The sequence below is a fragment of the Eptesicus fuscus genome, chromosome 11, assembly GCF_027574615.1.
Source record: "Eptesicus fuscus isolate TK198812 chromosome 11, DD_ASM_mEF_20220401, whole genome shotgun sequence".
Taxonomy (NCBI): domain Eukaryota; kingdom Metazoa; phylum Chordata; class Mammalia; order Chiroptera; family Vespertilionidae; genus Eptesicus; species Eptesicus fuscus.
Window position 1 is genome coordinate 83,402,000 of NC_072483.1, and position 27,026 is coordinate 83,429,025.

The 27,026-nt window shown below is 44.2% G+C and overlaps 2 protein-coding genes across 3 annotated transcripts in view; one reads left to right on the forward strand and one right to left on the reverse strand.

Annotated features, from left to right (window-relative positions):
- RAPH1 (Ras association (RalGDS/AF-6) and pleckstrin homology domains 1) overlaps positions 1-18,304 on the forward strand; it is a 73,350-nt gene extending 55,046 nt beyond the window's left edge. Inside the window, exons 10-14 of one of the 2 annotated variants that reach the window (XM_054722741.1) lie at positions 43-153; positions 4,254-4,352; positions 7,611-7,731; positions 8,707-8,849; positions 11,266-18,304. In XM_054722741.1, coding sequence (XP_054578716.1) covers positions 43-153; positions 4,254-4,352; positions 7,611-7,731; positions 8,707-8,849; positions 11,266-13,152 — 2,361 coding nt within the window. In that variant the 3' untranslated portion in view covers positions 13,153-18,304. Of the gene's footprint in view, positions 1-42; positions 154-4,253; positions 4,353-7,610; positions 7,732-8,706; positions 10,154-11,265 lie in introns of those variants that run through there. The other variant, XM_054722742.1, reaches the window with a different exon arrangement.
- A 4,986-nt stretch (positions 18,305-23,290) lies between these two features.
- The window catches only part of ABI2 (abl interactor 2), a 67,468-nt gene continuing 63,732 nt past the window's right edge, over positions 23,291-27,026 (reverse strand). The window contains 1 exon segment of the mRNA XM_008146437.3: positions 23,291-23,552. Within this exon segment, the coding sequence (XP_008144659.1) occupies positions 23,377-23,552 (176 nt within the window). The 3' untranslated portion in view covers positions 23,291-23,376.

Here is a 27,026-nt window from a genome sequence, read left to right on the forward strand (position 1 = left end):
AAATTATTGTTAATTTATCCGCTTGGCTATGTTTTATCTTAGGTTTCTCGGGATCTGGTATGCTTTCTCCAGCTGGATCATGTCAATGTTTATTATGGACAGGACTATCGGAACAAATACAAAGCCCCGACGGACTGTTGTCTGGTGCTGAAGGTAAACATATATCTCTTTTTAGGAATTTTAATTGATGTTAGTCATAGACTGTCTTATTGGACATTTTAGAATAGTTTGGATCTTCATCGAGTATTCTGGTTTTGCTTTTTTCTATAGATTTTTAAAGGAATAGTGAAGGATAGTGAATAATGTGCTGTACCACAGCTGATCCTTAGCTAAGTAGCTCTTATTAGATTGATGCCACTAAGAAATGGATACTAGATCGTAAACTTTGAGTCATAATATATAAAATAGATTAGATTATAAATTTGAGGCTTTCATTTCATAGCAGGCTTATTTTAGGAAAACTTGGATCAGAGCCAAATAAATTGGGACATAAAATTTTATGTGGTTTAGTTTTTCTTCTGTACTTACTTACTCAGCAGAACCATCAGAGGGCACTGTGGTCAAAGTGGACTGGCTCTCATCTGGTCCATAAATAATTTTTGTCTCCTCCCGAAACACACAACTATAACCCTGGTAATCCATGCATGTAAGTAATCCATGCAGGTATTATTGCCTGTCTGAGTTGTTTTTAGGGGTTTTTCCCCCCTCTCCTTTATCCAAATTTTTGAGCTACTCTCACCAATTATATCTGTACTTTGAGAACTGATATTTTTAGTGAAGTTTTAGTGATCTGTTGGGGCACTAATAAAAACAACTTGTAAAAATCCTGGATAATTATGGAGATGATTATGTCTTTCTCATTAGCTCCATCCTAGTAACCCTTTGGTAGCTATTAGGTCTACATGTTTATGACATTGTTTGATTTTGCTTTTCTGAGAATTGTCATTTGGGTTTGGGGTAGTGGTGTTTGTTTAGTGTTTTGGGGTGGAGTTTTTATTGCTTTGATAAAATTAGGTGTATTGTAACAGTAACCCTTTTGTAGGTAATCCTTTCTTGGAGAATACCCAAGTATCATTTAGGTTACAGCAGCAAATGATCTTTAAGTCAGTAGAAAGTAGCTTAATCCAGCAATTTTCAAAATGAGGTCTGAGGTCCCCTAGGAGTCCCTGAGGACCTGACAAGGGGTCCATGATGTCATAATTACTCTTCTACCAATGCTAAGATGTTGTTTGCCTTTTGCACTCACATTCTCTCACAGATGTATAATGGAGTTTTCAGAGGGGTTATATGACATGTGAAGATACCTTTGCTCTCTTATGTAGTAAAATGTGTATTTGTATATTCTTATATTTTAAGTTTTTCTAAATTTTAATTTCTTGTAAAGTAAATATTAATAAACTTAACCCAAATAAGTAAAATTTATTTGGGGGATCTTATTACATGACAGTAAAAGTTGGTTATTTTAATAACTCAGATTGTCAGTGAGAACCTAAATTCCTTCTGTCTTTCCCTGTCCCATTTTCCACATGTCAGCGTATTCTCAGGCTGGCTCACTTTATAGTCACAGATGGCCACTACAGTCCAGGCCTCACATGTGACCCAGAACCCCATCTGTTCATGGACACTTAGGTTGTTTCCACATCTTAGCTATTGTAAATAATACTCCAGTGAACATAGGAGTGCATATATCTTTTCAAATTAGTGTTTTCATGTTCTTTGGATAGATACCCAGCCGAGGGATTGCTGGCTCATATGGTACTTGTATTCCTAATTTTTTTAGGAACCTCCATACTGTTTTCCATAGTGGCTGCACCAATTTACAGTCCCACCAACAGTATATAAGGGTTTCCTTTTTTCCACATCCTCACCAACAGTTATTTATTGCAGTATTATCATAATTCCTTTTGCAGCTTATAAAATTCTTAGGGTAAGAATATTTTTGTTCTAAAGGGGTTCTTTATTTATTTATTTTTTTTTTTTGAGGTTTAGAAGGATCAAAAGTGTTAGAGTGGGTGGAATGTTACATGTTTTTATTTTTTTACTTCTTGCATGTTAGTTGAGGGAACTAATTTTCAAGGCTATATGTGTTTCCAAAGTAAAATGGTTAGTGTACAGTCAGTGGTTTTCCTTTGGCACTTGGACTGTGATTTTATAGCATCACCTTTAGTTACAGAGTTTCAGAAATTATCAGTCTCAATCTAATGTTTGGCATAAACAGAAAAAAAATAATCAAAATAGCACAATAGTAATCCAGAATTTATTGTATTCTTAAATGTTTTTATTCTCAAAATTTTTTACCTTTTATTAAAGAATGCAAACATTCCAAATCAGCATCATTTTAGAAGTGAAATAATGACCTTCCTTTTGGTGTAGCTATTCATTTGTTTTGGAAGCAATTTCATTATATGTCCTCTTTGGAGTATTTAATCATTTAAATGCGAAGCTTCTGATTTTTAGCAAAGACTGTCTCCTTCATACTTGCTCTTAGCTCTTGTGCGATTTTGAAAGTGGTGGAATAGTATTAGGGAAAAGAGAAGAGAGGCAGCAAATTTGGAAGAAAATTTCACCATTTATAAGGCAGTAGTATGGCATAGTATTTAATAGCATGGATCCTGAAACGAGATTGCATGATTTCAAATCCTGATTCTTTCACTTGTTGGCAAATAACTTTGAATGTGGTCCTCACCCCTTTGGGCCTCCATTGCTTCTTGGATTGTGGAGGTAATTATATGTGACTCGGGGTTTTCGTGAGGATGGAATGAGCTAATATATGTGGAATATTTAGCATAATGCTGGTGCATGGTAAGTGCTCAATAAACGCCACTTTTAATAAAATAACTTTATATTAGTGGAACGGGCATTCTCCTGCGATATTGGCACAGAGCCTGAATGACCATATGAAGGCTATAGAATGAATGCCTTTATTACATGGGAGGTTGAGAATTTTTGAGGTCCTAAAATGAATTTTAAACTAGCAAGTAATCTGCAAATACTCAAACAAACATATCATATAATATTCTTCAGGGTGTTATTTTGATTCTCAGGTTAGAGATGACGAGAGAAGGATAAAGGATAATTTCTCTCTGATTTTCTCTGATGTTGTATTGATAAAAACACTCCCTTTATGTAGAGAAGACACACTCTGTCTCAGGCAGGGCCACCGCTACAGTGGAACACCCTGGGTCTTAGCCCTACTCTCAGGAAATGGAAGGAAATAGTCAAGAATGGCTTGTAAATCACCTTAAAGGGAGGAGTAGGGGAAAGGTGCAGAGCCATCCTGTAGCCCCTTGTGCAGAGGTTTGAACCCTGCTGGTGAGCAGTGTGTCAGGGAAGCAGGAGATGGAGAACGCTCTTTTAGCCCTAGTTGGCATTGGCAACACTGAAGAAAGCGTTTTCAGTCAGCCCATTTTATCTTCTGCACAAACTGTGGCCTCTTCTGTTTTGTGTCACAGCATCTACTTGAAGCATCTGGCAAATAGTTGTAGCTCAGTAAGAATTTGTTGAATGAATGAATGAAATTCCCCTTCCTCCTCTTACAGAAAAGTACATGCTCTTCTGCCTGTCCTCTGCTCTTTCAAGATTGCTGTGGTGATTGGTTATAATGTGATTCGAGAGGAGAAGGGCATGTATTCCAAGACAAGGCTGTGGAGCCTATATTATCAGGAGAAAAAACTGTTAGATATTGTTTTGCTCACCTTTGATTGTTGAAGGGTGATGGTTAAAACTGACTGTAGCTTTCAATAACTAAATTGGTATTAAATGTCTTATCCTAGGAACTGAGCTCTAAAGCAATGTATAGAATAGAATAAATGAATTTATATTTCTCTTATTGTAGACCAGAGAGACCGATCTTTAACAATGCAGATATACACCTTATAATGGTGCCCACATATTTCTGCTGCATTGTTAACTTATTGCTTATTTTATTGATTTCATGGGTTTCCACAACAAACGAATATGGTTAGAGAATTTTTAAAACCTCTTATAATTGAACATAATTTAAATACTTTAGGTAAAATATAGCCATTTAAAAAAATGTTCAGAATAACTAAAAAGAGAAGTCATAATTAACAGTCATTACATCCAAAACTGAGTGTGATTTAAGGTTTTCTTCCTAGAGAACAAGTGGTTGTGGCCCAGTGGAGTTAAAACAACTTAAAATCTGTTCTAGCACTTGCACTTTGCAGCCCTCAACTGAAAAGTACATTTAGTTCTCCAGCAGACTCAGTTTAACTTTGTCTTTAATCTTGCAGCACCCACAGATCCAGAAGAAATCTCAGTACATTAAATACCTTTGTTGTGATGATGTGAGAACCCTGCACCAGTGGGTCAATGGTATCCGCATTGCAAAGGTAAGTTTTCTTTGGATTTGATGACAGAATAATGAGCTACTTAATTATATGGTTTTGGTTGTCATGATAATTATTCTGGTTGTTTCATATTTATGATTTTGCCAGTGTCTGGTTTTCTCAGGCCTTATGTTTTAAACTAGAGGCCTGGTGCATGAAATTCGTGCACGGGGGGCAGGGTGAGTCCCTCAGCCCAGCCTGCACCCTCTCCAATCTGGGATTCCTCTCACAATCCAGGACTGCTGGCTCCCAACTGCTTGCCTGCCTGCCTGCCTTCCTGATTGCCCTTAACCGCTTCTGCCTGCCAGCCTGATCACCCCCTTACCACTCCCCTGCCAGCCTGATTGATGCCTAACTGCTCCCCTTGCCAGCCTGTTTGCCCCCAACTTCCCTCCTCTGCCGGCCTGCTCACCCCTAACTGCCCACCCCTGCAGGCTTGATCGCCACCAACTGCCCTCCCTTGCAGGCCTGGTCCCTCCCAACTGCCCTCCCTTGCAGGCCATCTTGTGGTGGCCATCTTGTGTCCACATGGGGGCAGGATCTTTGACCACATGGGGGCAGCCATCTTGTGTGTTGGAGTGATGGTCAATCTGCATATTACTCTTTTATTAGATAGGATAGAGGCCTGGTGCATGGGTGGGGGCCAGCTGGTTTGCCCTGAAGAGTGTCCCAGATAAGGGTGGGGGTTCCCTTGGGGCGTGAGGTGGCCTGGGCGAGGGGCCTGTGGTGGTTTGCAGGCTGGCCACGCCCCCCGGCAACCCTAGCAGAGGCCCTGGTATCTGGGATTTATTTATCTTCTACAATTGAAACTTTGTAGCCTGGAGCGGAGCCAAGCCTTTTGCTCGCTCCGTGGCAGCAGCCATTTCTGTTGGGATTTATTTATCTTCTATAATTGGAACTTTGTAGCCTTAAGCGGAGGCCTGGGCTGGCCAGGGTGTGCAGGAAAGCTTGGCTTCCTCCATCTTCAGGGAAACCCAAGCCTCCCTCCTGCTCTCTCCATGGCTGCAGCCATCTTGGTTGGGTTAATTTGCATACTCACTCCTGATTGGCTTGTGGGCGTGGCTTGTGGGTGTAGCAGAGTGATGGTTAATTTGCATATTACTCTTTTATTAGATAGGATATCTTTTTTTTTTCCTTTGGGGCTAGACATAAACTTTTAATAGTTGGTATCTATGGAATAATACTGCTAGTAAAAGCTTGTGTAGCGTCAAAAGTGATTTATTTTGGCTTTGGATCATATATTATATGATTCTTATGTAGCAGAGTTCAGCCTAGACAAAAGAAATTGCCTTGGGGAGGGGGGTGGATGAATAAGTGGAGTACAGGATTTTTAGGGCAGTAAAATATTCATACTCTCTGTATGATACTATAATGATGGGAACATGTCATTATTCACTTGTCCAAAACCATAGAATGTACAACACCAAGAGTAAACCTAAGATCAACTACGGGCTTTGGGTGATGATGATGTCAGTGTAGGTTCGTTGATTGTAACAAATGGACATTCTGGTGGGGAGTGTTGGTAACAGGGAGGCTGTGCATGTTTAGAGGCTGGGAGTATTTGGGAAATCGCTGGAACTTACTCTCAGTTTTGCTATGAACCTAAAACTGCTCTATAAAAAAAGTAAGTCTTTTAAAGCACATTTTGAAGATGATTATATTAAGTAACTGGAAATAAAATTTATTATAGCTATAGAATCAAAGTTGCTTGAGGAATAACTGAAGAAAAACTTCATATTGATAATGAATACAATCAAGTGTTAACTTTTTGCTGCCTTTGTAAAACTGAAGAAAAATCCTACCTAATAATATCCTACCTAATAATAGACAAATATGCAAATTTACCATACCTCTGCTACACCCAAAGCCACGCCCACCAGCCAATCAGGGCGAGTATGCAAATAAACCGAACCAAGATGGCTACAGCCCCGAGAGCAAGGTTTCCCAGGCAACAGAGGGAAACAAGCTTTCTGCCTGCCCTTGACAGGCCTAAGCCTCCACTCAAACTACAAAGTTTCAATTATAGAAGGTAAACAAATTCAAACAGAATGGCGGCAGCCACGGAGCTGGAGAGACCAGGCCAGGGTTGCCCGCGGTAATGGAGAAAGCAAAGCTTTCTGCACACCCTGGCCGGGCTCAGGCCTCTGCTTAAGGCTACAAAGTTTCAATTATAGAAGGTGAATTAACTGCCACAGAAATGGCTGCCGGTGGAGCATGCAGGAGGCTTGGCTCTGCTCCAGGCTACAAAGTTTCAATTGTAGAAGGAAAATAAATTCCAGATACCAGTGCCTTCCCTTGGGTTGCCAGGGGGCGTGGCTGGCCTGCAAACCACCACAGCCCCTTGCTCAGGCTGCCCCATGCCCCAAGGGAACCCCCACCCTTATCTGGGACACCCTTCAGGGCAAACCAGCTGGCCCCCACCCCTGCACCAGGCCTCTATCCTATCTAATAAAAGAGTAATATACAGATTGACCACCACTCCAACACACAATATGTCTGCCCCCATGTGGTCAAAGATCCTGCCCCCATGTGGACACAAGATGGCCACCACAAGATGGCCAGCAGGGGAGGGCATTTGGGAGGCACCCGGCCTGCAAGGAAGGGCAGTTGAGAGGGATCAGGCCTGTAAGGGAGGGCAGTTGAGAGGGACCAGGCCTGCAAGGGAGGGCAGTTGGAGGCGATCAACCCTGCAGGGAAGGGCAGTTAAGGGTGACCGGGCTGGCGGAGGGAAGTTGGGGGCAAACAGGCTGGCAGGGAAGCAATGAGGCATCAATCAGGCTGGCAGCGGAGTCGTTAGGGGGTGATCAGGCTGGCAGGCAGAAGCGGTTAGGGGCAATCAGGAAGGCAGGCAAGCAAGCAGTTGGGAGCCAGCAGTCCTGGATTGTGAGAGGAATAACCAACTGCCCATTTAGGCCCGATCCCAAGCAAGCAGTTGGGAGCCAGCAGTCCTGGATTGTGAGAGGGATAACCCACTGGGATCGGGCCTAAATGGGCAGTCGGACATCCCTCGAGGGGTCCCAGATTGGAGAGGGTACAGGCTGGGCTGAGGGACACCCGCCCCCTCTGTGCACGAATTTCGTGCACTGGGCCTCTAGTAAGATTATAATTTACTGGTATTAAAAGTATATTTGAAGGGTTATTAGGTATTAATTTTAATACAGACTATGAATCAGTAAACGGAAATGTACCCCCTTTTCTGCCTCACCCGGCTGTATCATGCCCTGTGAAGTTCAGATGTCCTCACTTACTGCTTCTGTTTAGTATGGGAAGCAGCTCTACATGAACTACCAAGAAGCCTTAAAGAGGACAGAGTCTGCTTGTGATTGGACTTCCTTATCCAGCTCCAGCATTAAATCAGGATCCAGTTCTTCCAGCATCCCAGGTAGTGTGAAAAGCCAGTGCACAGTTTACTAGCAATATGAAGGTGTCTCTGTAGAGTGCTAATAGACCTGGTTGCTTCAGCATGATTCCTAAAAACCGCCAACCTAATTTCTAAATTATAAGAAATTGGTACATGAGCTTTTTGTTTGTTTGTTTTACTTGCTAGAGGGAACAATATCGTGGGCAAGCTGATAATATCCACATCTCATAGAGTGATTGGATAGGACTAGCTGTAACATTGGCATCTCTACCAATGTCAGGCATTGAGCTAGGTGCTTCCGCATGGTTATCTTACCTGACTTGGAGTCCAGTAAAATCATCTTCCAGTCCCCTCACCCTGGGAGTCATTCAGATTACACTGTATCCTCAGCCATGCCCAGCTCCCCTGAAGACTTGCCCTCGCGCCTTGCTAGGAGGCCAGGCTGTCAGTGCAGCTGCTGCCCTGTGGTGCCAATACCTCAGCCCTAGGAAACACTTCCCACTTGGGAGTCAAATTGTAAGTACTGTTCATTGCTGGGGACAAGGATGTGATCATCACGTATAGATCTAAATTCGTAAGTGAGTACTCTCAGGGATGGCCTGGAGCAGGGATATATAAAAAGATTGAATTTTGATGTAATGAAGATAAAATTGAAAAAAATTCACTGTTCTATTGATGGTTCATTTTTTATTTGCTAAGAGTTCTTCCAAGATAGATTGGCAGGACACCAATAATATCATATGAGCCTTTTATTGTAATTATCAGTCTCTCATGGTGAACTGTTTTAAAAGAATCAAGATTTCCTATTAGCCCCAAAGGTAAAGGGAAGTTTTCTAGTGGAAAATATGGGTGGTGCTTTATATGAAATGCATAAGTAACTTGTTGCTCTTCTATAAAGCACCTGGACTTGTGTAAAAGATCTGTCTGAACATACATATTCATACTGTCAGAATGCTGATGTATGTAATACTGTTTTTGGAAATATATTTTAAACAGAGTCTCAGTCAAATCACTCAACTCAGTCTGACAGTGGAGTGTCCGACTCCCAGCCAGCAGGACACGTCCGTTCCCAAAGCATCGTGAGCTCCATCTTCTCCGAGGCCTGGAAACGAGGCACGCAGCTGGAGGAGTCCAGCAAGGTAACCCTGTGGTCAGCGATAGAGGAAGACCTGTGGTGGTGCGTGGGTTTAGCTTGCTGCTCTTTCATTCCTTTATTACGAATCTTTCTTGGCTCTACATGATACATGCTTTCTTTGGTTTCTCCTCACAAATGAGTATTTGTGAATGGGCTTAGTGACTACGATTTGGAAAAACAAACAAAAAACCCTGGCAGTGTAACTCCTTTTCAGTGGCTCACATTTTAAAAAATACCGATTTCCTCCTCCTCCTAAGTCAGTTTGAGGAGAGCAACACCATTCAGTGCCAGTGCCCTGATCTTGCTGCGAATGGCTGATTGTTTCTTTATGTATTATTTAGTTTATTCAGACTCCTTATCTTCTTTTCTTCTGTGCTTTTTGACATTTCTCTACACATTGATGAATTTTCTCCAATTATTGTATATGTGGAAGGCTACATTGAAATTAATCCCCTTAAAATTTTGGATCCCTAAGCCTTGCATAGTGGCTTGTTCAGTGCCACTGAAGGACGAGTGTAATTATTGCAAGACTATGTAGAAAATGGAGAGGTTCTTTAGACGATTGTAAAACACCGTATCAAATGGCCTCTGAAGTGTGTGGGCGAGGGTGTGTCCTGGCCGCACTCACCTGCTCACGCCACTGCTGAGGACCCAGGGGCACATTTGGCCTGACCGTTTTGTTTTTACCCAATAATAGTTTTGATTTTTCTGTTCTTTTGGTCTGAATCACTTATGCAAGTACATTCACTAATGAGAATTAAATGGTTGTTTTCCCTCGGTTTATTCCTTTATTTTAGTATTTAGCCCTCGGGAGGATGGAGGAGGCATTAGTAACCCAATGTGGAGGCCTCTTAGAAGTAAATATTTGAGAATTGGTTCTAATGGCCTAAATTCTGAAAGCACTTATAGTTTAACTTCCTTATCAGAGGCTGAAACTTTAAGAAATAGTCCTCTCCTTTCTCCCACTTAATTTGGATAGAGTGGCCCCCTTTCTGGTGCTAGTGACTCGATCTATGTAGCAGAGAAGCAGGTTTACACTGCAGACATCTGAAGAGATGTTGGATGGTGCTATGCATGTGCACTCTAAATGAAAGGCCAAGGAAAACAGGATCGCATGCCCGTGATCAAGCAGGGCAGTCTCAGGGCAGTTTCAGGAGCGTGCGCCCTGCGGTGCAGCAGTGACGATGTGTTTGAGTCTTGATCCTCTTGTGTTTCTTCTGTTACCTCAGTCTCAGGTGCCAAATGAGAAGGCCAGCACAGCTAAGGTCTACACCCCTGCAGCAGCCAAGACAGGGTCAAGTTAAGGTCAGGGGCTGCTCTATGGAAACACATTAACCTGGGTGACTCCTGTAACCAAGTCTTGCAGACTAATGCTTTCACTTGGATGTGCAGTTTTAAAAGAAACATTCGAGTGTCCTGATGAGCAGTAGAATTCAGCCCTGTAATGAATGAGCCTCCTAGTTCACTAACCTCAGCTTTCTACATGCTAATTAGATTTCATTCATAATTGAAAACGAATGGTTTTAACTTGGATCTTCATAGGATATTCAAAGAGCCTAAAAGATATACCAAAGTTATTACACAAGGGTCCTTCCTCTGCTCTTTGCAAACATCCTTGAACCACATCCATGCATGAGGAGTCCCATGAAATCAGTGACCCAGGGTGATACTTCGGGCCGTGCTAAGAGGTGCTCTGTGGGCTGGCCAGCAGGTTGTTGGCAAAGTCTAGCTCCCCTTTCTCCATACATTTCCTTTAGCCTTCCAAAGTTTCTTCCCATTGTCTTCTGCCTTTTTCTGTCTGATATTATGATCTTTTGCTGTGATATTTATGAGCGTTTCTTTGTGTATTTTCCAGTAAAATGTAAAGAATGCCCCCTTGTTACCTGCATTGCTGGACTTCTGTGTATGTTGGATGTGTCTCACATGAGCATGAGTGTGTGTGTCAAGCTCGTTCACTGCTGTGACTGTGCATGCCCGCTGAGCATTCTTACACTCTCAGTGTCAGCTCAGTAGCCTCAGAAGGCCCTCCATCAGCACTCCTAAACCCAGCCAGGGCACCTGCCTGATGTGGATGAGTCACGGACTGAAACTGAACTCAGCCATCCATCTCCCCTGGCCGGGCTTTGGGTAGGGCCATGCTCAGAGGGAGGGCTCCCATTTGGGACAGACTGCAGCAGGAAGTTGCTCCTAGGTTGTTAGGCAGTCGAGCTATTTCAGAATATTGTTGGATAAACAGACTTCCCCTGTGCCCTCGCTGCCCAGGGAGCCGGATTTCAGCCTTCCTGCCTTGCTCATCTTTATGATCACAGCTGCTGCGCCTTGTCCTGCATGCCCCTGAGTCCTGCCTTTTTTTACCCATTCACAGCTGACCTCGGTAACTTGGCTATGTTTTCTCTCACCCCCTTTTGTATTCCTTTTAGGCCAGAATGGACTCTATGAATCGATCCTACACTTCACTTATGACCCCTTTATCCCCACAACCTAAACTAGTCAGCCCCTACACGGCCTCCCAGCCTTCGCCTCCTCTCCCACCCCCACCCCCTCCCCCTCCTCCTCCCCCTCCACCCCCGCCCCCACCTCCCCCTCCTCTGCCCAGCCAGTCTGCACCTTCTGGGGGCTCAGCAGCCACAATGTTTGTCAAGTACAGCACAATAACCAGGCTGCAGAACGCCTCTCAGCATTCGGGACCCCTGTTTAAGTCCCCCGCACCCCCTGTGATGCAGCCTCTGTCCTCGACCTCACAGCCAGCAAAGCCTCAGATCCCGGTGCCCCCCAACGGGGTTGTGCCCCCACCCCCGCCCCCTCCACCCGCCCCCACCCCCGGCTCGGCCATGGCCCAGCTCAGACCCGTGCCTTGCGCCCAGTCCCTTCCACAGTTCAGCCCCCCACCGCCTCCGCTGAAGATTCATCAAGTCCCGCACGGTCTTCAGGCCGCTCCTCCGACACCCCCACCCCCGCCGCCCGCCTCTCCCCAGGCTCCTCCCAAACCTCTGGTGCCCACGCCGCCCGCCGGCACCAAGACCGTGCCCCCGCCGCCCCTCCCCCCGGCCCCCCCAGCCAAAAAGCCGGCTTTCCCCCACATCCCGCCCTCGCCAGCCGCTCCTCCCGGCCCAGGCCCCCCGCCCACGTTCCCCAAGCATCAGGGCTTCGCTGGGAAACCGCCTCCCTCGCCGCTGTCCCCGGTGCTCTCGGTGGTGAAGCAGATGGCCAGCCAGTTCCCGCCGCCTCCCGCGCCCGCGGAGGCCCAGCCCTCGAAGCCGGTCGCGGCGCACGTGGCCCCGCAGTCGCCGCCCGCGGTGAAAGCCAAGCCCAAGTGGCAGCCCAGCCCCGTCCCGGTCCCTTCCCCCGACTTCCCGCCGCCGCCGCCCGAGAGCAGCCTGGGGTTCCCGCCGCCGCCGCCTCCCCCCCCTCCGCCCCCCACCCCGCCGCCGCCGGCGACACCCACCGCCGCGGCCCCGGACAGGAGTGGGTCCCCCGGGAAGAAGACGGGCAGGACGGCCAGCCCCGGGGGGAAGAAGCCGCCGCCGACCCCACAGCGCAACTCCAGCATGAAGGCGCCCCCCGAGCCCAAGAGGCCCTCGGTGGACAGTCTGGTCAGCAAGTTCGCGTCGCCAGCGGAGCCCTCGGGGTCTCCCAGCAAGGACACCCCACCGCCGCCCGCAGCGCCCCCCAAACCTGGGAAACTCCACCTCCCCGGCGTCCACCTTCCCGGAGCGCACCAGGGCGGCGTGGCAGCGAAGGCCTCGGCCGTGGAGTTTCCTTCTCCGCCGTCGGACTCGGACTTCCCGCCCCCTCCCCCGGAGGTGGAGCTCCCCCCGCCCCCCGTAGAGATCCCCGCCGCCTTCCTGGGAGCCGCGGCCCCCAAAGTGGCCGTGGTCAGCCCGCAGCCGCAGCAGTGGGCCAAGCCGGCGGCGAAGAAGGCGCCTCCGCCCACGCGGCCCAAGCGCAACGACAGCACCCGCCTCACCCAAGGGGAGCCCTCCGAGCCCGCGGGGCCGCCGGCGCCCACCTCCCCCAAAGCCAGCCTCGGGGTGCAGCCCGGGTTCCTGGCCGACCTCAACAGGACCCTGCAGCGCAAGTCCATCACGCGGCACGGCTCGCTCTCCTCCTCCCGCGTGTCCAGAGCAGAACCCACGGCCACCATGGACGACATGGCCTTGCCCCCGCCTCCCCCTGAACTGCTTTCCGATCAGCGGAAAGCCGGCTACGGGGGCAGCCACATCTCAGGCTACGCCACCCTGCGGAGAGGGCCCCCTCCCGCGCCCCCTAAGAGAGACCAGAACACCAAGCTCTCGAGAGACTGGTAGCTGCCGTAGGTCTGATCCCCTGGTGTCTGTAGTCACGTCTGCAATCAGCTCGCCTGACCATCTGGGAGTTCAGGTGGCAGAGCCTTCCGGTATGTTCTTCAGGTAGAGTCCAGCCGTGTGTGTGTGTGTGTGTGTGTGTGTGTGTGTGTGTGTGTGTATGTGTGTGTATGTATATATATGCATATGTAGAGCTGGGAGTGATTCTATTTATTCCCTTTCATAATCTGAAAACGGATTTTGTGTATTTGGGGCAGAAGAGGCATGGAAGGGGATGTGTCCTGTCCCTTGCGATTTCCATGATCTGTCATGTGGATTGGACCAAAACACAACTTCTGTGGACTTGAGAAGGTGCATTCTAGTCCCCATGTGCGGCTCCTGAGCACGTGATGTGTCCTATACTGAGGAGGAGGTGCGTCATGCGCGGCTTCTCAGTTTGAAGACAACCACGTTTGGTGTCTCAGTAGGGCTTGTGTGTGTGTTTCTCCCGGGTGGCTGAAGTTAGAACTGCTTGATGGACACTTCATGACTGTACATAAAGGGGCACTTTAATCAGGAAAACCTCTCAGCTTCATAGAACGGGTCAGCAATGCGCATGGGGAAATTCCAGACACTACCCAGTGGTGCAGTAACCACCATTCCAGTCGCAGTGCTGCCGCAGGGACCCGCTGAACCTGGGATGTCCTCACAGGTAAGCTCTTTGCCTACAACACGTGGATAATGGAGCCCTGTAATCTTGGGGGCTTTATGCTGTTGGAATCCTTCCATGGGCTTTGTGAAGCTTCATTGAGCTGGTTTCACGATCCTTGCTTTGACTCACTGTAAGAACTATCCAACCCAGTGCCCTGCAATGCTCAGTCCAGTCTGTCTTTGGGTCACCAGTTACCTTCTAAGTGTGTGCTGTAGGTAGATGTTATCTTAGGGATCTGTAACAGTTGCAATATCAAGTATTCCCATCCTATGTCCAATATAGTGCATCATTATGAAAAGCAAAGTCACCTTCTGAAATGTCCATACTGCTCTCTAGAAGGTTGGGGTGATTACAAAAGGAACAAAATGGCCCTGTGCAGGTGTCATCAATCAGGGAGTACATGGAGGGTGATGTGGACTACAGAGAATCTCCGAGTGTGAGACTAGCATGGAGGGAGGGGAAATGAATGCGGTTGGTGCTGCAGCCAGGTGTGGCCGAACAGCCAGGTTCCCGGTGTTCTCCGGGAGCAGTGGAGTCCAAGCATAGTGAGTGGCATTACATTGTGCATGTGCAGTTTGGCATAACATGAAATCATTGCTCTAACGACACAGTAATCCTGTATGCTTCATGCTACACTTCATGCGTGTGTTTTTCCTGTGAGTTTCCTTTTGTATCTGAGAAAAATGTGACAAATGGACCATTAGGAATAAAAGGCAATCTCAGAGCTGCTCTTCAACAAAAGAACAAAAACTAGCTACCCCAGGAGTGATAGTGAGCACATCTTGTAATGAGTCTGCCTGTTGTGACGAAGGATGACAGTGCGGAAATCTGCCGACACTGCCCCATAAGGAAAAACTGTGCCCATGCAGTGGAGCAGACGGTAATTAGAGAGGAAGTGGAAGTTAAGTATGGGGTGTCCCTTTACCCGTGTAACCCATCCAGTGACGTGCTGCATCATAGAGTAAATGGCACCTACCTCTCCCTTGCCACGTCTGCAGGATATTGTTCAGTATATTCACGTGGTTATAGAGCACTAAGAACATACACCATCGTGCATTTTTTAAAGCCCTGCTTCTTTAAAAGATACTTTTTGGGTCTTTTCAGTTGTTCACAAGGTTTGTGTGCTTGATATTGTTATGCTTGTGAAGTGACCTTGAACACATCTGCATTATTGATTTAAGCATGCATGGCAATTTGGATAAATTTGAGTACAGATTGCCAAGCTTCAGTGTGAATCACCCTTATTTGTGAAGTAAAAGCTATTAAGAATAAGAATCCAATGACATATTCACTATCGGTTTTTACTGTGGTGGTGTCATTTTTACATGAAGGTGGACAATTTCAACTTTTGTAACAGGTCCTCAATCAGTGATTTGAACCCTAAGATACAGCCTGGTTTTTTTCAGTGTGGGCTTTCCTGGGACTTCGTGCTGTCAGTGCTGCTGACAGCCTCCTAGGCTGATGCTTTTGGTGCACCCTTCTCCTGAAAGAGCAGACCACCACTAGGGACCCCAGAAGAGAGCTGGGTCAGGGGAGGAACTGTCACGTAGACCCCAATCCACTGGCTGGTCTGACAACAGGCTGTTTACATTTCTCCAAAGATGGAAAAGGCTGTTAATCTACTTCCCCCCTTGTCATGGTGAAACAACTGAATCATTTAAAAACAAACACTTTAGATTATACTTCCAGTGTTTTAGCTCCCTGGTGGAGTTTTTTAATTTGGATTTTTATTGGATGAAGTTTTGTGGGATGTTGTTTTGGAGACTACTTTTGTTATGTTCTCTGGTGTGTGCATGGTAAACCCCATTGCCAGATGACACTAGCTCTGTGCCTTCTTTCACTGCCTCCTGCTCAACAGCATAGGTTCTCCAGGTCAAAGAAGAAAACCTGGACAGCTGACGTGGCTGTAACTGAATACGGACAAACGTCCTGCTGTTGAAGGCAGTGCAGACAGTTGCCGATTAGAGCTAGTGACTTGGTTCATTAACTTAAGGGTGTCACTAACCACCCTCCAATTAACATTTTGGTACCAACTCTGAAGTCAGCAACAACTTCGATCGGGTTTATAGGCATTAATATAAACGGTTGGCTATTCTCTATTGAAATTTTACCAGCTTGGCTTTTATTACTCGAATACATACATTTTTTCCCCTTAGCTACTATAATTCTCACTTGGGAAAAGTAACTATTTTTTTCTTTTTTTAATTATTCTTAAGGTTTTTACAGATGCCCACTTAACTGTAAATTGGATTTTTAAAATTTGAGACTTTTTTAAATGAGAAAGGTTGCTGACTCTTACAAGTTATAGGACGTGATTTTAATCAGAAAATTTCAAAGTAATGTGGACATAGTGTTTCCAGTCCTCTAAAATCAAGGTGCTGCTGGCCACCGAGGGCATATTCTGCTAAGGGCTGCGAACTCTCTTAGGAGTCCCTCTCTATGTAAGTTTACTGCCACTGAAAACAGTGCTGAGGTTATCAAGAAAGTTTAAACAAAAGTAGAGCAACAACTCTCAGATCCAAGTTCACGGGAGCTGCGCATCCCATTCGAGTTTCAGAAGCTGCTATTCTGGGAGAATACAGTTGTTAATAAGCTTGTGTTAAAAATGTAATGTCATACATTTAGCCTGAAGAGTCTTCAGGTAATGATGTGGATTTGTTTGACTATCAGGTCACCCACAGAACTGTTTGTGGCCTGCCTTCCTTCTCTTAAGAGCAACACAAACGCGTTACGTTAAAAATTGTAACACATAAAGAATGTTTTCTTAGTTTTATGTTATTACCAAATTTTTGAAACATATCTACAGATATGTTTACAAAACTTACGTATCTCACAGATTTTATTCAAGTTTAGACCAAGTAAACCTGAATGACCCTGACTTGCTTGAAGTGAAATAGGAATAAGTTGGATTTATACACTTGATGAGAGGATTCTCTCTAAAAATCACTTTAGGTTGTAAGTACCACTTTGAGTTTTGTTCTGTACACTTGACATCATTTGTATAAAGCAGGATATCCCTGATCCTGCAGGAGTACGTGACTGCTCCCAATGTTGAGATTTGACTCACAGAGAAGCAAGTAGAACAGAAATAAATATCCCATTATCTTTTTAGATTTATTTTCCTTTAAAAACTCAAGAGAAGTACATTTCTTACCGGTCTGTCCCTGAAATAAGTGCTCCGTTATTGTTGCGTCCTTGGAAGGTCTATATGTAAAAGAAACCTGATATTTATCTGTAAAGTAAACTTGCTAAACAAAGATAAGCAAACAATATACTTGATAAACACTAGGAGGGGGGGAAATCTCCAATTGGTTTGCTTTTTGCTTGTTCAAGTAATGAACCATTTTGAAGAGAAAACAGTATCTGCTATAATCCCCAGTGCCTTGAACTCTTTGGAAGGAATAGCATTTAAAAAAAACCTAACAAGCAAATTGAGGTGCTAGTGAAAAGGAAGATATATCTAGTTTATGCAAAAATAGGAAAAGTTACTATCTCACGAGAGATGGCTCCGTCTGCCTGATGAGGATGGCTGCTTTCTACCAAAGACAGAAGTGTGTTGACCACGATGGCTGTTGGTACCTAGCTCATACCTGCCACGCCTTCTTAGGCAGCATATGCTTGCAGCACTTAGAGGGGAAAACCTTAGCATCTTTGGAACTACCCACTGTTCGCTGAACTTATGGTAACCTAATACCAAAAACTGCCGTTTTCCATGATTGCCGTCTCCTATGTTTTTCCTTTCCTTGTAAATAACCTCTCCTAGAAGGTAAGCATTAACTGGAATGTTTCAAATGATTTTTGTTTAATTTTATTGTCACTAGTGAACTCCTTTTATAGAAATGTACATTTAAAATAAAATATTATTAGCTTGTGCTAAATGGTGTAAAAACATTGTTTACTATTTTAAAGGAAAATTGCACATAATATTTAACTGGGATTGCTCCCTCTCTTCCCATTTCTTTAAAAAATTAAATCAAGGCTCACATTGACATGTAGGCTGTGGGAAGCTTTGCTATAAATAGATTCAATATAGGAATGTACTTTTTTAAAGCATGACAAGACAAAAGGAACTGCATTATAAAGTACCCGATAGAGGACATTATTCAAATGATTATGCACAGCTCCGTAAAGATGAAGTTACAATTTTTCTTTCAGCTTTGTTACTATTATTTTCTTGTTTAAATGTACGCTCATTTCATTATGTGCCTTGCTCCCTGATTGTGCAAACCTATATATATATAGATATATATAGATATATATGAGAGAGATATATTCAGTACTACTGACGATGTTTTTGTTCTACTGCTAGATTAAGTTATTTTCCAAGTTACTCTTGCCAGTGAAGTATTGTAATGGCTTAGGACAATAGTCATACAGTCAGTGTAAATTTGTTTTCCAGTTACATGTTTTCACGTCAGCTTACCCAAACCTTAATAAAAATAATACATAGATTTTGTTTAAACATGGGGACTTCACTTGACTGTTTGTGGATCGGCACCATTAAGAACCTGGTTTTGCTATTTATGCTGGGGTACCCTAAATAGGTTGTGCCGTAAGAACAAATTAAGTGTGAAATAAATACAGTTTGAAGTGTTCAATTGGTTCATCTTTAAGTAAACAAACTAGGAAGCTTTGGCTGTTAAAAATAGATGTTTTTCCTTTTAAACAGAAGTACAAACTAGTACAAAAGGGATCCTTTTTGTACAAAGCTTTGGTATCACAATTATGTTGGACTGCTATGTCAAGGTATGTATAAAAGTATGTTTACAAATCACTTTATCATTTACCAAAACTAGGGGAAAAGGGATCATAAAACAAGGTTCACCTACAGCAAAAATAGTGATAGAAAACAGCTGTCTTGAAGAAAATTCTTTTAAGGCTCAACATTTTAAATACTTGAAGTTTTAAGGCTTAGGTAATAAAAAGGAGCAACGGGGAAGGATTCTCATTAGATACCACCTTAGAAAGAAAGGAGGTTACTTGCATAAATATATTCACAAGACACTTAGATACTTTGTGGAATTTTATTTAGGTCAGGTTCTTAGTACACAGCAACATTCCAAATACAATTTCAAAATGAAGAATAAGAAGTGAATGCTCCCCCACTCACGGAGGAGGTTTAATGGCACACACATGGACATTACTGGCAACGACTGCTCCCTCACGTTTTCCTGCGTGGTTTTTACTCAGAACACCAACCTTCTCTCTGGGAGCTACAAGTACAACTGGCCAGATCACAAATTGTTTACCTTCTTTTTGTAAATCATCTAGTTAAGAAAAAAGGTTCAGGGACACAAAATATTATAAAAACTGCTTTTTCATAGCATTCTAAGTTGCAAAAGATGTGAAAATAAGCTTTTTGGTTTTGGGATGCTTTTTTTTACTAACGAAAAAAAAAAATCTCAAGCTATTTAGCAAGGGTTATTTGTCCTTTGAAGAATGATGTGATCAATTCTCAATAAGAAATAGGAACAAAATCAGCATGAAGCAAACCTAAGGTAATGTCTGTTTAACAAAAACCTGTTTTATAAGGCTGCTGGCTGCGCTCCTGCTGCAAACACCTAATGGAAAAGGCCGTTTGTACTGCAGTTAGTTATTAAGGTTGCAGTTAGTACACTCCTTTAAACAAGTTTAGTTTAACGAATACTGTGGTGGTATTAACTGAAGCACAGCTTTTCAAGTATCTTTCTGAAGACATCAAGGAGAACTCAGTTTTTGAAGAAACATACAGCACATTCATTTAAGACACTGCAGAAATAGTAACGAGTGGCAGAGTCAGAAACTTTACCATTATTAATTAGCTCTTATCTGAAATGAACCATCTAACCTCATCAGTAAAATGAGATTGAACTAAAATCTCATCTAACTCTATGGTCCTAAATAAATCGTATGAGGGAAATCACCAATCGAGTTTCTGGTCCGAGTAGTTCAGAAGTGATTCAGGTCCCCATTCTTTCAAAGATTTGGCAGTCACCTAATTCCTCCATCGAATCCTTTTCAAAGGGAAAGGTGGCCCTGTTCTCCACTGAATAGAAATAAAATAATTTGAAAATAGTAAATGCAGAATGGTAATCTGCTGAGAGAAAATGGACACTAAAGGATAAAAGCAAACTCCCATCATCATTTTGAGGCCTCTCAAATCATCTTCAATCAACCTAAGCTGCCCAGGAGCATAGCTACCTTACAGAAACGCCTGGGAAGATGAATAAGACATTCTAGTGGGGTAATAAGCAGAAGGGGAAAAGACAGGGAGGAATAAAACGCCTCACCTGGTGACCTCCAGGAATACACAGCAAAGGAGCAGGCCCTGGCCAACTCTACAGTGGCCTTGAGGAAGATAGACAGCGAATAGCCAAAAGATGGAAAATACTGAAGAAAAGATTCCTATTTGTTTCAAACACAGCAGGCTGAACCTCAGGTCTAGATTTTGACACGTTGACACTTTTTGTTTCTGATTTACTGCCTTAGCCATTAGGTCAATGACAAAAGTATTTTCATACCACCATGGCCTTTCAAACAACTGTACCAAAAAATAAGTTAATTAAAAGAAGTGACTTAAAAGTTGTTCCTTTTTTTTTTTTTTTTTTTTTTAAGGAAATAGGGAATGGACAGCAAATCAAAAAGGAAAAAAATTCCCTCTCCCATTAGATTCTATCCTGATAGTAAGGTTGCTTGCTTGTCAGCAGATTTAGACTTGGATCCCCTTTGCCACAATATTATGTAGCAATGAGATTTCTACATTCATTTGGAATTCCTACTGCCCACTATCTCATTTATAAAAGATAAATGGAGAAACTGACAAAACAAGAAATACTACCCTCACAGACTATTAACAGCATGCAATCTATAAAATATCACATACATTAAAATCTCCCATTACTGTAGGCCTGGCCCATTGTTACATAGTATCCTTCCAAGACAATATATAGAATTCAAAACTGTACAAAAATTTAAAGTATGCAGAAAATCAAACATTTTTTAAAATCACACATTAGTACTAAATAATATAGAAAAAGGTCAGGTGACCCGTGGATCCCCTGCTGCCGGCCATCACCACCAGTGTCTTCTGGATGGCCCAGTCCAACAGGCAAGCAGCCGCCACCAACTCTGGATGCACAGTTGTCTGCCATTGGTGTGAGGTAAGGAACTATTTTCTGGATTTCAAAATACCTTCTTATTAAACCCCCTAAGCTTTCTCAGCAAAAAGGCATTTAAATAAATAATTGGAACATCTAATTTTAAAGGTTTTCCTAGTTATACACCAACACCAAGAAGAGCGTAACCTGTCCAAGTATAGTCTAGGTTGGGTTCATAACGAAGCCGACAGCTTGGAGGACACTCAAGGCCATTACTTCAAAGGAAAACAGGATAAAGGATGTTGGGATGATCTCACGAAAACATGGAGGCAAAGCCAAATTCAAAGTGTTAAAGAGAGCTAAAAGCAAAATAGCTGACTTGCAATATGTGTGTGGGGGGTGGAGGGAGCCTTCAACTTTACAACAAAAAGTCCTGACAATGGAACTGTGTATCTGGGTCTCAGTAAAATGGTGAAGTTTCGTGCCCTGATAGACTCACGACTGGAATATTCTCCCTGCACCATCTGAATTCCCTCACACACTACCACCATGTCCATTTTCAATCAAGTCCTCTATCTGCACTAGTTCATGTTCAAGGCTTACATGTGAAACACAGCTGACCCTTGAACAGCACAGGAGTTAGGGACCCTGAGACCCAGGCAATTGAAAATCCACCTATAACGACTCCCCACAACTTAACTACCACAGTCAGCCCTCTATCTGTGGGGGGTTGGATCCAGGACACACACACACACACCCCAAAATCCTTGGATGCTGAAGTCCCTTATACAAAATGATATAAAACAATGCACACAGCTGGTTCTCCACATCTGTGGTTCCCAACTGCAGGTTGAAAATACTGTTTTCAATCATAACTGGTTGAAAATGCAGATGCAAAATCCAGGGATACGGAGGGCCGACTGTATATTTCTTGAAAAAATCCACATCTAAGTGGACCTGTACAGTTCAAACCCGTGTTGTTCAAGGGTCAACTGTATATGCAGCTATTACCTCTCCCCTTTGAACCCCGCACAGGGAAGTTGCCTGGCAAAGCTCTGGCCAAGTCACTGGACCTGGGAAGAGCCCATGACAGCGTGGGCCTGACCATGAGCTGGTTCATCACCGAGTTTCACCTGCTGAGCAGCAAAGCCCTCCTGGATGTTTAAACCACTTCTTATCCTGATTACAGAAATGATTCAAGCCGTCTGACTTACCGACTCCACTGAACTCGTAGCTATAATTGGGCAGATAAAGAAAGTGCTTTATTGCAAAGTCCTGTCAGTTTTTAATCTATGTAATGGGATAAATATTTGGCCTTACCCCACTATTCTTAGTCTGAGAACAAGGTTCAAATTCTTACCAAAGGAAGCTGCTTCCGAGGCCAACCACAAAACCAAGAGAGTATTTCCCTTCTCTAGAGGCAAGTGAGTCAACAACTCGGCAGCAGCTAACACTGGCCATTAATATCACTCCAAGGTTACAGTAGCAAGCCTTTTATTCCCAGTGACTATCAAGAAATTTGAAAATAACTATTTTCCCCAAAAAGAATGTTTTTCTCAATAGTGAAAGTAAACAGTTGGTCGAACTTCCAAAATCCTGCTCCTCAAACCAGCGCCCAAGGTAAAGCCTTAGGCTGCCTGTTGGCAGCACATTTCCAGTCCAACCTCTTCAGAACCTCGAGCGCCTTCACGGCCCGCGTCGCACACCTGCTTCAGCATGTGAGCCAGGCCACTGTGCCTTACACACCGGGTGCGTGGCCCTTAGTGCCTGCCACGCAGTCTCATGCAGCAGCAGCACATTCAAGTCACACTGGCCACTGCCAACCACCCTCAGAATGCTGGGAGACTCACTGTATCATCTACAAATGGAGAAACATGAAGGGATGCAAGCCAGTTCAGCATTCACTGGTACGCGCAAGTACTGAGAGAACGCAGAATTTACCTGTGACAGGAAGTGAGCCATAGGAACAACTAAAAATGGTTCAGTGTGGTATTCAAATACTGGCTCCCTCCTCATACAGGTGGAAGAAAGGGGGGTAGGCGGTAGGCCACCAGGCTAACCCTCTGGCACAGGCACTGAAGACAGCCAGTGCCGCAGGTTCTGCAGGAGCAGTTACCCCGCGGGTGTACAGTATTCCTGAGAAAGATCCCAGATTTTGCTCTGAATCAGTCTTAACCAGATTCGTTTCACACTTATGCTGTTATTCCTCTGACATATTCAGAAATGGTCACTTTATCTCAATCCAGACAGCTCAGCATAGTACAAATGACAGAAAGATCCATTTGTTCACAATTAGGTTGCTTTTTTGTTTTAATACTGGGGGATAAACAGAAAAAAACAACACATACGTAGTTTTTATCATTTGTATCCTTCATTCACTTCACTGAGGGGAGTGCCAGGGCCCTGGGATAGTGTGGGAGGTCCTGCCTGTTCCGGGGAGGGAAACAGCCCGGCGGAGCCTCACTCAGAATAATGCATGATGGACTCGACATAATTCCCAGGGAAGAGCCCCGTCACTCCATTCATCACTCCCTCATACCAGCCGTCGTCGTTCTTCTTGATGACGTAAATAATGGCTCCTTCCTGAAAAGACAGCTCGTCTTCCTTGTCTTTTGTATAATCATAAATTGCCACAACTAGAGGGGAAAAAATAGGATGTGAAAAATAATATTCCTACAAAGATAGAACCAAACAAATGAATATCCATCCTTTCCCAACTTTTACAGCACTTCAAACAGTAACTTTCTAAACACAGACCAAAATCCCTTGTTTTCCTAATACCCAGTCCTGTGTAATGGGGTCTCATCTTCTTTGAGAGGTTAGGTTCCAAGCAGTTTAAATGGCAAAAAAAATCAGTGAAGTTACCGTTCAGCAGCCTATGGAGAAACACCTCACTGAGGAGAGACACAATCCCAGGATCGGGAAAGATGACTATTCAGTTGAGCCTGTATCGTGTCAAAACACGTCTTTCAACATTAGAATTGTCTAGTGCAGTGAGACACCAGGAGAGGAGAGTGAGAAGATGAGCTGGACTAAAGGGACAGGAGCAGGCTGATGTCTCCGCACTTTCTGGAGCCCATGCCTTTCTGGGGTCACTGAGGAGGACAGTGGCTGAGTTCCTACAGGTTTTATGCACGAATGCTGGGAGTCCATTACATATATACTCTTTCAAAACACATGGGGCATTATGCTACCGATTTAACACATCCCATAACACACTACAAGTGTCACGGAAGCCGAGGTACCTGTAAGCTCTCCTGAAATCTTCGTTGCTTAGATAACTTGGTAACTGGGGCTTTGCGATATTCTCTGGGACAGCCTCAGGCTCCTGTTGCATCTACCTCAACAGTTTAGTTAAATTGGGAGAGCCTATTGCTCAAATCCACTTGAAGATTTTTTTAAAAAACACATTGTTTCTTATTTCAGAGAGGAAGGGAGAAACAGAGAGAGATAGGAACATCAATGATGGAGAGTGAATCATTCACTGGCTGCCTCCTGCACACCCCCCAGGGGATGGAGCCTATAATCCAGGCACGCGCCCTGCCTGGGAATCGAACCATGGCCTCCTGGTTCACAGGTTGACGCTCAACCACTGAGCTATGCCGGGCTGGCAGATTTCTCTTTTTTTGTAAAGAGATCCTATGTACTTTTTTATATCACTCAGCATTTCACTCAACAACAATCTCCATCTACCCATCCTTCTGAGAAGCATATACTGTACTGACTTTGTTAGATTCTCATGTAACTTAACCTCACATAAATAAGAAACAAACTGCCCTAACTGGTTTGGCTCAGTGGATAGAGCGTCGGCCTGCGGACTCAAGGGTCCCAGGTTCGATTCCGGTCAAGGGCATGTACCTTGGTTGCGGGCACATCCCCAGTAGGGGGTGTGCAGGAGGCAGCTGATCGATGTTTCTCTCTCATCGATGTTTCTAACTCTCTATCCCTCTCCCTTCCTCTCTGTAAAAAATCAATAAAAAATATTTAAAAAAAAAGAAACAAACTACAATAGGAGTTTATGATACAGTGCAACTTGCCCCAGTTCATTTGTGTGTCTGACCTAGTTTAGTAGAATTAAATGGCTTTCTTAAACTCTGAGTTTTTACATCAGAAAATACTTCAGAGAGGCCTAGGAGGAAGTTAGTGTGTATTTCTCAAAACATAACCAAACCCCTAAACACCCAATATACACTGAGTGGCCAGATTATTATGATCTCTGAATGCATAATAATCTGGCCACTCAGTGTATATCCTATATAATAAAAGGCTAATATGTAAATTGTCCCCTCGACCAGGAGTTCGACCAGCAGGCAGGCTGGCCGGCCAACCACCCGTGGCCCCTCCCCCTGGCCAGGCTGGCCGGACCCCACCCATGCATGAATTCATGCACCAGGCCTCTAATACACACACACACACACACACACACACACACACACACACACACACTGAGTGGCCAGATTATTATGCGTTCAGAGATCATAATAATCTGGCCACTCAGTGTATATTAAATGACAAAAAAGTTTAACTATAAAAGTAAAACAAGATATGTAAAGTCTTTACTATTTCTAGTCAACCTAATATTTTTTATCACTCTTAGTTAACACTCGATGCTTACCAAAATGCAAACCCAATGAAAAAATACGTCAAACGAGACTATCCCTAAATCCTGTTAATTCCACCTCCAAAAGCTCAAAACCAGCACCTCCATCACGTCCAGTGTCACGCTCACGGCCCGCCAGCAGCAGTCTTCATGTGGAACATACCTAGCCCGGGGACCTGAAGACTTTCCATGCAGTCTGAGTGTCAGAGGATCAGGGGAACTCCTTCTAGAGTCCCAGCTTTTGTAAATATTGCTCCCAGTCTGCCCTTGATGCTAGCCAGGCGTCAGTCACCAAGCGCTCGTTTCCTGTCTGTCATTCTCCTACCTGTTAGCGCGGTGCGCTGTCTCACAGTACAGAACACTTCTGGTTCAAAGTATTCGTGTGATACTAACAAAGAGAATTACTCCACTGAGTAACCCAACCTTTCGCAAGTTAACGTTAGGTGGCTCCATTTCTTTAAACCAGTGGTCGGCGAGCCGCAGTTTGCCGCTCTGTTGACTGAGTTTGCCGACCACTGCTTTAAACAAACATTAGGACTAATGGAGTTATCGGCCGACATAAAACATTTTTAAAGATGGAACATTATTTTACTTTCGGCAAGTAACTCTGAAGGAGTTAAAAGAATCGAGTGACAGTGCCACGTGAGAAAATAGTTCCATTTGTATCAACTGATGAATGGGAACAAGGTTTCAGCACCTCTGCTGTAGCTAAGGCCCTCAGCTCTTCCTTAGAAAGGTATCCAACTTGCTCTTCCAACTCCTCCTTTCTTTTATTTAAAAAATGTTAATTGATTTTAGAGAGAGGAAGGGAGTAAGAACGAGAAAGAAACATCGATGTGAGTGAGAAACACCAATCAGTTGCCTCTCACACATGTCCCAACTGGGCATCAAACCCGCAACCTCCTGGTGTACAGGACGACGCACCAAGCGAGTCCCATCGGCCAGGGCCCTGCTTTCCTTCCTAACGTACTCTGCACTGTTACCAGGTGACTTTTTTAAGTAAAGATATAAGTACACGGAACTTACCATTAACCTGCTTAAAAACCTTCCACAATTTTCTGCCATCAGATTTTTAAAAAGGAAAAAGATCCAAACATCTCAGCATGGTACTCAAGGCCTTCCATCACCAATTACAACTTCCTACACACACACCCCAGGCCCTCTCTCCCTACACCCACCCACGTCCTCTTGCACATGGCACTGCTCACCATGCCAAACAACCGTGCCTTCACTCAGAGGACCCCTCTGCCTAGAGGCTCTTGCTAGCTCCCCTCTCTGCCTGAGAAATCCTTCATTGTTCAGGGCACATCACAAATGTCCCCTGACAAGCTTCCTGCAATCCCCAGATAGGATTAATGGAACTATTCATTTTTTGACAATCATTAATGGAGCATCCATGCTGATTTTTAGAGATAGGAAGATGAACAAGACAAATGGTCATAGTCTTATAAGGACAGAAATGTTATCTGATAAATTACCATACATTGTTGATACGTCTACCAAGAAGTTA